This window comes from Drosophila gunungcola, chromosome 3R (genome assembly GCF_025200985.1).
Source record: "Drosophila gunungcola strain Sukarami chromosome 3R, Dgunungcola_SK_2, whole genome shotgun sequence".
Classification (NCBI taxonomy): Eukaryota; Metazoa; Arthropoda; class Insecta; order Diptera; family Drosophilidae; genus Drosophila; species Drosophila gunungcola.
This window is the reverse complement of record NC_069139.1, coordinates 21,898,318-21,907,742: the sequence shown is the minus strand read 5'-3', so window position 1 is coordinate 21,907,742 and position 9,425 is coordinate 21,898,318. Positions and strand designations below refer to the sequence as shown.

The following is a 9,425-nucleotide window of genomic DNA, read 5'->3' as shown; positions in this document are numbered from 1 at the left end:
AATAATCGCTTTATTAATTTAATTTGTATTTCTCAGATTGGAAATTGGCCCTGATTTCTGCAAATTTCTTAATTATAGAAGACCATGACAATGACAGACCATTTTTACATTTAAACTAAAGGCTTTTAAAATATCAAGTATATTTTTGCAAATTTTTTATTAACATACAGGTTAAATTTGTTAAAGCTATAATGCTCGAAGCGATATGGCAAAACCATAGTAGAAATCAATATGGATAGATGGATAAATAAACCCAGGTACTGGAACCAAAGAGTGCTTGTTCTAACCTGTCAAGCGGTCTACTAGTCAGATTTATTGGGAATCACACTCGCAATGAACACAATCTAGACTTCTCACTTTTCCAAATTTAAAGTGCCCCAAAAATGTTGGCTCTGGCCAGGAACTCGTGGTGTGGCCAAATGCTGGGCCGCCTGGCAAACATCGACGCCCGCACCCCAAGGCCGTACTCGAAGCCCTCCTCCGGCGGCAATCAGCCGGATAAAAAGGGAAAGTACCGGATTGTGATGGTGCGGCACGGGGAGTCCGAGTGGAACCAGAAGAACCTATTCTGCGGCTGGTTCGATGCCAAGCTGTCGGAGAAGGGGCAGCAGGAGGCCTGTGCGGCCGGCCGTGCCCTCAAGGAGGCCAAGATGGAGTTCGACGTGGCCCACACCTCGGTGCTGTCCAGAGCCCAGGACACACTCACGGCCGTCCTGAAGTCCAGCGAGCACCGCCGCATCCCGGTGTGCACCACGTGGCGCCTCAACGAGCGCCACTACGGCGGACTGACCGGGCTGAACAAGGCCGAGACGGCCAAGAAGTTTGGCGAGGAGAAGGTCCAGATCTGGCGCCGCAGCTACGACACCCCGCCGCCGCCCATGGAGCCGGACCACGAGTACTACGCCTGCATTGTGGAGGATTCACGCTACCAGGGCCATCTTAGTGCTTCGGAGTTCCCCAAGTCGGAGTCCCTCAAGCTCACAATCGAACGCACCTTGCCCTACTGGGACGAGGTGATAGTGCCGCAGATCAAGGAGGGCCTGCGCATCCTGGTGGCCGCCCACGGCAACAGCCTGAGGGGCGTGGTCAAGCACCTGGAGTGCATCTCCGACCAGGACATCATGGGCCTCAACCTGCCCACGGGCATTCCCTTCGTTTATGAACTGGACGAGCACCTCAAGCCCCTGGCCACACTGAGATTCCTCGGCGATCCGGAGACGGTCAGGAAGGCCATGGAGTCGGTGGCCAACCAGGGAAAGGCCAAGTGATTTGGGCAGCCCAGGGTCAGCAATCAGCTCAATGCACTTGCATGCCAAACAAAAAGAGCGGATCGAAAGTGGCTGGCACATCGCAACTATGCCAAGGCGAATGTCAAGCAGCAAATAAATTTATTTGATTTTAATTGACAATGGAGAGTCAACAGCGATGGGCTCTGGCCATTGGTCTCTTGGTCCCAGGGCGCTCTGGGTCCCAGGGTCTGGTTCTGGTTCTGGTTCTGGGTCTTGGTCTGGGTCTGGGTCTGAGCCAAAGTCCAGCCGTATTTATATGTGTTTCCATTGCGCTCGTTTAAGAAATCAGGGAATCGAGTGTGTCGCGTCAATTTTAATTGCTGCGGGATGAGTCCGCGCAGCCTCTGGCATTCCGAATGGGTCGAATCTTAATTTGTTTAAATGAAATACTCATTTAGGGCTTATTGACAAACAAATTGAATTGATTGATCTAAATGAATTTATATGGTGAGCAGTGCGCAGTGCGCAGTGCTCAGAGCGCAGATTGTCTTGGGATGAGATGCTTGGCCTGGGCGATGGAGGTTTCAAATGGGTGCTTTAGTATTCGACGCATTTGACCCGCTGTTAGCTGTTAGCTATATGGAAGTTCAGTCGGGGCCAGATTTTCCATGTTAGGCCCGCAGAGCGTGGCGAGCTTTGAGCCAGTAAATTGAGAGCGTGAAACGAGCTAGGAAACGGGCTCCTCTGCAGGAAAATGGTCCTTCGAGCCCGCAAAGACATCAGCTCCACATTATTTGAACTTAATTACACAGCCGCAGTCGGGGCGAGACCAAAGTTAGAGTCGAACTCAAAGTCGGCGCCCCGTTAAATCGTTTCCCCTACACATACACATACACATACACTTGCACACAATACCAATACCAATCGCAGCTATGAAACGGCGGGAACATAAAAATGTTTGCACTTCGTATTTGTCGCGCATAAAATCTAATATCGAATTACAAGGCCCGGTCTTCAGAGAGAGCAGGGAACAGTCTGCCGTCCGCTGTCCGCCGTCCGCTGTCCACCGTCCGCCGTCCGCCGCAGTGTGCGTGTCAGCGAAACTTTGTGGCAGGCTCCGCCGTCCCGCTGCCATAAAGAAACTGAATTGAGTTAAATGCGCGATAAATTGCTTTTTGCATTTATCATGGTCGCCCTGGCAGGCGGCAGCCCAAGTTTTCGCTGGAGTCGGGCCAAGCCTAGAGATGGAGAGGCGACTTGCGACTGGGACTCCACCCAGACTCCTCCGCCTTCCATTCTTGGCTGTGGCGAATATTGAACAAGATTTTTAATTAGTCGCCAGAAGGAGGGAGGCAGTAGGGGCATAGCCAAGAACGCGAGACCCCGAGGAATTTAGTCAAGTTTAGTTGAACCAAGGTTTATTTATGCGCTGCCGGAGTGTATTTATTGGGCCAGATCCTGGTTGATCACCTGGCTGATGTAGGCCAAGAAGCTGGACACTCGTGTGTAGACATCGGGCCTGCCCTGGGCACAGGTGGACGAGCCGTACGACACAATGCCCACCAGGTGCGGCTGGGGACCGGACTTAATCAGGGGTCCACCAGAGTCGCCCTGAAATAAATGTTAATTATTTGAGAAAAGTCCAATGAAAATGTTGACTTAAATATATGGTAGGTATACTGAAAAAAGTAATGCAAAAAACATTAGCCAACTTTTATGTTTTTTATTTTTTTTTAAATTGCTGTCCGTTTCTAGTTCGCGTAGAAACGGTCTCTCAGTCTTTTAGCTATCTGCATGAAACTTTCCCAAATGTTGTCTTCCTGTTGCAAGTAGTACATAAGTCGGAACGAGCCGGATCGAACAAAATCGGGAACAAAATTTAAAAAAATATCATGACTTTATTGATATTGTTTTTTGATATTAAGATATGTTTCATTGTTTTGGAAATAAGGTTTAAATTTGATAAAAATCGGACGACTTTATCATATCATATAGTACAATTATAAATTTGTTTTTATGTAATTTCTTTAATATAAAATTTTTATTTTTTTTTTAAGTTATTTTGAACACAGGAATGTTTTAATAATTCAGAATTACGCTTTTAATTTTATCTGACTTTGAATTTGTCCAGCTATGATTTGTTTTTATCTTTAATCTTTTTTTCACCACCAGTAAAGTCTTGATCAAGAGTTAAATTTTAAATTCAAGAACTTTTATATATGCATTTAGGCAGTTATTTAGGCAATCGCTGTAATATCGCAACAAAAATGTAGAATACTTCACCTAGTTGTAAGCGTTTTAAAACTGTTATTAAAAAAATAATTGATTCAATTTCAAAAAAGTTAACACTTCTATATGACATTAAATTGTAACTTCTTTGCTTAATCCTTGTAAAAATAAAAAACAAAATTAAGTTTAATTAACGGATCTGAAAAGAACATATATTAAAAAACATATTTAAATGTCATATAATGGTATTCGACTCATCAAAATTAAGTTAAACTAAAGAATCTGCAAAGTATTATTATTTATACATGTATGCATAAATCCTTATGGAACATATACAAATTTCATGCTATGGTATTCGACTTACCACACATGCCCCCTGACCCTGGACAGCCAGGGCGCAGATCTCATTGCGCGTCACCCGGAATCCCTTTTGGTTGCACTCCTCGTTCGAGATGGTGCGGTAGTTCAGCGCCTGCAGGCGATCCGGCAGAGTGGCCGAGGTGGTGGACGGCGATGTGGATCCCCAGCCGGTGAGGCGGACAGCCACCTTCTCACCAATGCGATCGGATCCTCCCATGAGGACGGGGCTGATATTGGATCGCTCCAGACGGAACGGGGGAGTGACCTTGACAAGGGCGATGTCGTTGATGATCCGCGGACTCATCGAGTACTGGGGATGAACGTGCTTGGTCACCGCCCGGTGGCGCAGTCCTCCTGCCTTCCAGTTGAGCGTTCCGACCACCACGCTGACGTCCTCCACCTTTATCTTCTCCACACAGTGGGCAGCCGTAAGGACATGCTGGCCACTCACAATGGAGCCACCGCAGAAGTGCTGCCAGCGACCACGGCGCTGCATTTGCAGGGACACTTGGAAGGGCACCGACTCGTTCACTTGCTGGCCACCATTGATCCGAGTGGGTGGTTCGGTGGTCGGGGTCACCACTTCAGCCAGCCCTTGCCGGAGGATCAGGAAAGTACAGAAAAGCTTTAGGATTGCCATTTTCGGATACGACATCACGTTTGCACTGTTCGAAATGAATGGCATGCGACTGCAACCATCGCTTTTTATACATCTTCACATGGAGCTTATCGTTTATTTGGCGATGCAAACATGTAAATGCTTGTGATCTTGAAATAATTTAATGTGGGTTGTGTTTGGGTAACCTTTCCCAAGTATCTCCTATAAATAACAGTACTGGCTATATGTAAACGTGTTAAAAAAAATACACAATTAAAATAAAAACGACCAAATGGGTATTATGATTTTTCACTTCTCTTTCGATCATAATAATTACTGTATATATAACCCCAAACATCTTTTTTATTGGTGATTTAATAAAACCAACCAAGTCATATGAGCCTAAACATATATTTTATTGGTGATTTAATTAAACCAACTAAACAATAAAACGCCATTCATCAGTCTTTTTATAACCAACATTCCACACTTACTCAAAAACAAGTAAAATAATGTAGTAATTTGAATAAACAATGTGGGCATTATAAACTTTTGTATTTTATGTTATGACAATATTTAAATTTTTTTCATTTATTTATTTTCTTAACTTGAAACTTTGTTCTTCGTGAAAGTAAGGATACGACATTTTTTTAACATTCCTGGCCAAACAGTAGTTGACTTGGATCTCCTGCTGCTCTGCTCCCAGCTGCCCAGTTGTCGCCTTGCGTGCCTGGTTATCATAAGCTAGCGGGGATGCGATCCGCAGATCCCATCATAAGACTAGGCTTGACAGAAGCGCCTACCTGTTGTCATCAATTAGGTAACACGCTCACGCGACCGATAAATATTGAGCCAGCTTTAGCCCGATTTTGTATCTGAGTATCTGTTCATCTGTTTATCTGGGCAAACGCGTATTCGTATCTGGCCGCTGCTCCGTGGCATGATCTCTTATCTGATTTGCAAATAAAAATCTGTTTAATTTCCCCAATGCTCGGGCCAGAGCCAACGCCACATCGCTGCATGTGTTGGGCTCCAGAGTCATAATTTATAAGACCAGTGGTAGGGGTGGTGACTCCAGTGGGAGACGATGCACCTCGTGGTGCGATCCTGAGCAAATTAAGTACTAAAATAAACGACCAATTTACTGATTATGCAAAACACGCAATTAATTTTCCACTTGGAAACGAGTGCGAAATTAATTGCCTGCGAAGCGGAAAACTCATTCGACTAACCAGGCTGATCCCGTTTGTTTATGTTGGCATCAGTCACAATCATTTGCATTCAGGTCGAACCAGCAGAACAATTTCTCTCACCTGTTTCCGCCGATGCTCTGTATTGACCCTCAAACCAAGACGGTTAGAGTAGTGCCCTTCCGAGTGGCTACCGGACTTTAAGCCGGGTATATAAAATGCCACTTCTCCCACTCCGGACAGATCGTAAAACCAGCGGCTCTGCTTTAAGAAGTCGGCCAATAAATCAAGACGATGACGTTGGCGGCAAAGAGACAAACAAGAAAACATATACCGAAAACACAAAACCCATAAAAATTGCACCGAGAATGAATGCCCACTTCGGTTCTGACCCCTTCTTCTCGGCCACACGCACAATTCTACAGAAGTTGGCTGGCGAACATGGCCATGAATGAGGGCATCTGCGGGGCAGGCAATCAAACAGAATGTCATAATAATGATGGCGTCCCGTCGCAGCGGACAGGCAGGATGCTTATCTTGTTAACACCGAACCGATCCGCAAGCCCTTGGCCGGAGGATATGGTCGACAACACCGTTGATGAAATGATTAAAGTGCATTTTATTAGTGAGAATTTTGACCATCGTCTGCGTTCTTTTTTAGCTTGGACTGGAGCGATGGCTTGTTTAAAATTAAGTTTCTTTTTATTTGTCAGCAGAGGTCTTTTACGTTTTAAAGGATTATAATAATAACAATAATATTATATTTGTTAAATTTTTTTTTAGTTTAAACGAAATATTTGTGATGTTTGCAGCCCGATAAGTTATAAAAAAAACGTGCTGACACCAAAAAAAATTAGTTTTGCGTAATTCATTTAAAGTTGTATCATTTAAAGTATTCTATATAAACACAAATCTAAAGTAATGGTTTTTATTAAGTTATTTATGTAGAACGGCATAGAAGAAAAGAGAAAAATTAAAGGTTATATAAGCAATAACATTAATTTAAAGCAGTGTTGTCCACGCATACAAAGCGCGAGTCAGTTAACATATTTAAAACTTTTTTTATCCTTTGTCAACTAAGCTCTTAATTACTATTTCATCATCTAATTCCTCTTACCTTTTCTTATTATTTTTGAGTATCAAATGGCCAATCGGCAATTATAAAGTCAAACAAGGAGCTATAATAAAAAGTTGCTTGTTCAAAGGTTGCTTGTAAAGAATGTTTTCCCTTTTACGTTTTTGACAAAAAAAAATGGAGTTCTTAGTTGACTTTTCTCATGTGTACCTTTCATTGATTCCTTGATTAAATTTCCTTTGCTAGAACAAAGCCTAATGAGTTAACACAAGGATTAACCCGTCATGTCGAAAAAGTACGAAGCTCACATGCAAATTAGAGGCGGGAATTAAGCATAAAGTCCGCAGATAAGTCATGCCTTGACAGGGTGGTCCAATTAACAAACGGCGGCAGGAGGCGACACGACAGGCGCCAGAGTCGGATTCAGGTTCAGTTTCAGGTTGAGATTCAGATTCAGATCCAGAGATGCCCAGATCCCCAGACACATCCTGTGGGTGGGGCCTGCTGGCGATATAATAAAGCCATTTCGGGTTCAAATCGGTTCGCTGGCTGGCAGCTTCGTGGCGCTGCATCGCGGCCCAGGACAATTAACACAGAAGTCCAAAGATCAAGACCTCAACAGCGGCCGGCGGAGCAATGCGAACGGAGGAGTCGCCACGAAGCCGAGAGGTGTGCATAATTAATTCGCGCCAGTGCGCCACACACAGCTGAAGGCCCTGTCCACCAGAGCCAGATCCAGAGCCAGATCCACAGCCAGAGCCAGCTACACCCAAAATGATTCATTAGCTGGATGCAATCAGGCCCGGAACTGACACATCTGACTCCGAATGTGGACCAGATAGCACTCACAGAGCCCGCCCATGGCAGAAGGCATTGGCAATTGAGGCAGAACTCGAAGCTGATTTGCATCGAACATGTGGATGTCCCAGAGCTCCTGCTGCAGCTCATGGCTCATGGCTCATGGCTCATGGCTGGACCTGAGGCTGGAGGAGAAACTGAAACCGAGGTGTCCGAGGTGCTGATTGCCAGCGGCAGGTCTCCTTGTCCGCACCGTGAATTAAAAGAAATGTCCGCTGCCGTCGCAGGGGCTTGTTTAATCGGAATATTTAAATTATTCGCTGATTAAAACTCTGAGACAGATCGTTTGGGCAGGAGCTGGTTCTGTTTTGGGCAGACTGGTCTCTGATTCTGATTATTTTACCCTTGCGTAGGTGTTATTCCAGGGAAGTGCTGAGGCTGACTCTTTTGGATGCAGTAAATTGATTTATTGTGCAAGAATGAAAAATAAGAATAATCTGTCTTTTGCCATTTACATACCCTTTGGGGAAGTATTATTTCACCGCTTTACCCACGAAATAGAACCAATCTCAGTTGGCTATTAGCACACCCATTCGCATGTGTCTCTCCTTGCCAACTGGCAGTTCCTATCGCCTAGGCCACCGCTATCGTTGCCCAGCGACCTTGTAACCCATTACATGAGGTGGGACGACCGCCCACAGCTGCACTCGATAAAATTCAAATGAATCGAGCAGAACGAAAAGGCCCAATTGATTGGGGCTCAGCGATGCGTATATAAGCCTCGGGTGCACTGCTAGTTCCAAGCTCAGTCCCACCATGAACGGAGTAACTTCATTTGTGCTGTTTGTTGCAGCCTTGTCAGCCAAGTTGGTGGTACAGGGTAAGCCCATGGGCAGCGTCATCGACTGTAAGTGATACTGATAACTTAACCAGTGAGTACTCCATACTCAATTCACTGATTTGCCCCAGTGGACAAGTATTTCGAGGAAGCGGACACCAATTCCCAGGAGCGTGTGGTTGGCGGCTACGATGTGCCCGAGGATGAGTATGTGCCCTACCAGGTGTCCATGCAGTTCCTCACTCGCGGTGGCAAGCAACGTCATTTCTGTGGTGGATCCCTGATCGCTCCAAATCGTGTCCTCACCGCCGCCCACTGCGTCAATGGCCAGAATGCCAGTCGCATTAGCGTTGTGGCCGGGATCAGGGATCTGGAGGACAGCTCCGGATTCAGATCGCAAGTGCAGTCCTACGAGATGAACGAGAACTACCAGGAGCTGGTGACCAGCGACATTGCCATCCTCAAAATCGACCCATCCTTCGAGTTGGACGAGAAGCGAGTGGCCACCATCGACGTGAGCGGTTCGGATCTGGTTGGAGCCGACCAGGAGGTTCTCCTCACCGGATGGGGCTCTGTCTTCCACTTTGGCACTGGACCCTTTGCCAAATACCCCACTGTGCTGCAGAAGCTCAACTACAAGACCCTAAGCAACTCCAAGTGCAAGCAGACTATGACCCAACTAACCGATACCGAGATCTGCGCCTTGGAGCGATTCGGCAAGGGAGCTTGTAATGTGAGTTGAGTTCTTTTAAATTATTTTACCTCTAGATTATATTTGGTTATCACATGTAAATAGGGCGATTCTGGCGGTCCCTTGGTGATGAAGAGTGGAGAGACCTATAGGCAGGTGGGCGTGGTATCCTATGGCACTGCCTTTTGCGCCTCCAACAGCCCCGATGTCTACACCCGAGTGTCCATGTTCGATGGTTGGATAAAGGAAAGGATGGCTTAAATGTATCACTAATAAAATTTAAAAATTTTGAATTCGTAATAGCAGATTTAATAAAATTACTATCAGATGAACAGTACAACTTAGCCATATCTTCCTTGGCTTAGAACTACACATAAGCTATCAACCTTTTGCTGCAAGCCTCTCACATTCGCAATT

The 9,425-nt window shown here is 45.5% G+C and overlaps 3 protein-coding genes and 1 long non-coding RNA gene across 5 annotated transcripts; 2 read left to right on the top strand and 2 right to left on the bottom strand.

The window, feature by feature from the left end:
• The first annotated feature begins 274 nt into the window (after nucleotides 1–274).
• LOC128252164 (phosphoglycerate mutase 2) lies at nucleotides 275–1,402 on the top strand. Its single transcript, XM_052979668.1, has one exon. The coding sequence runs from the start codon at nucleotides 384–386 to the stop codon at nucleotides 1,266–1,268; it is 885 nt and encodes a 294-aa protein (XP_052835628.1). The 5' UTR covers nucleotides 275–383; the 3' UTR covers nucleotides 1,269–1,402.
• Nucleotides 1,403–1,536: 134 nt separating this feature from the next.
• LOC128252170 (chymotrypsin-1) lies at nucleotides 1,537–4,491 on the bottom strand. Of its 2 annotated transcripts, none has more exons than XM_052979673.1 (2): nucleotides 3,823–4,491; nucleotides 1,537–2,840 (listed from the first exon to the last, which is right to left on the bottom strand). In XM_052979673.1, the coding sequence occupies exons 1-2, from the start codon at nucleotides 4,471–4,473 to the stop codon at nucleotides 2,673–2,675; spliced, it is 819 nt and encodes a 272-aa protein (XP_052835633.1). In that variant the 5' UTR covers nucleotides 4,474–4,491; the 3' UTR covers nucleotides 1,537–2,672. The 2 variants fall into 2 exon arrangements, with proteins under 2 accessions (XP_052835633.1, XP_052835634.1); XM_052979674.1 differs by lacking the exon at nucleotides 1,537–2,840 and adding an exon at nucleotides 3,324–3,657.
• Nucleotides 4,492–5,069: 578 nt separating this feature from the next.
• LOC128252188 (uncharacterized) lies at nucleotides 5,070–6,858 on the bottom strand. Its single transcript, XR_008267289.1, has 3 exons — nucleotides 6,724–6,858; nucleotides 5,649–6,067; nucleotides 5,070–5,523 (listed from the first exon to the last, which is right to left on the bottom strand). It is a non-coding gene; the product is annotated as an uncharacterized LOC128252188 (long non-coding RNA).
• A 1,263-nt stretch (nucleotides 6,859–8,121) lies between these two features.
• LOC128252167 (chymotrypsin-2) lies at nucleotides 8,122–9,327 on the top strand. Its single transcript, XM_052979671.1, has 3 exons — nucleotides 8,122–8,386; nucleotides 8,449–9,050; nucleotides 9,114–9,327. The coding sequence occupies exons 1-3, from the start codon at nucleotides 8,296–8,298 to the stop codon at nucleotides 9,267–9,269; spliced, it is 849 nt and encodes a 282-aa protein (XP_052835631.1). The 5' UTR covers nucleotides 8,122–8,295; the 3' UTR covers nucleotides 9,270–9,327.
• The last annotated feature ends 98 nt before the right edge of the window (nucleotides 9,328–9,425 follow it).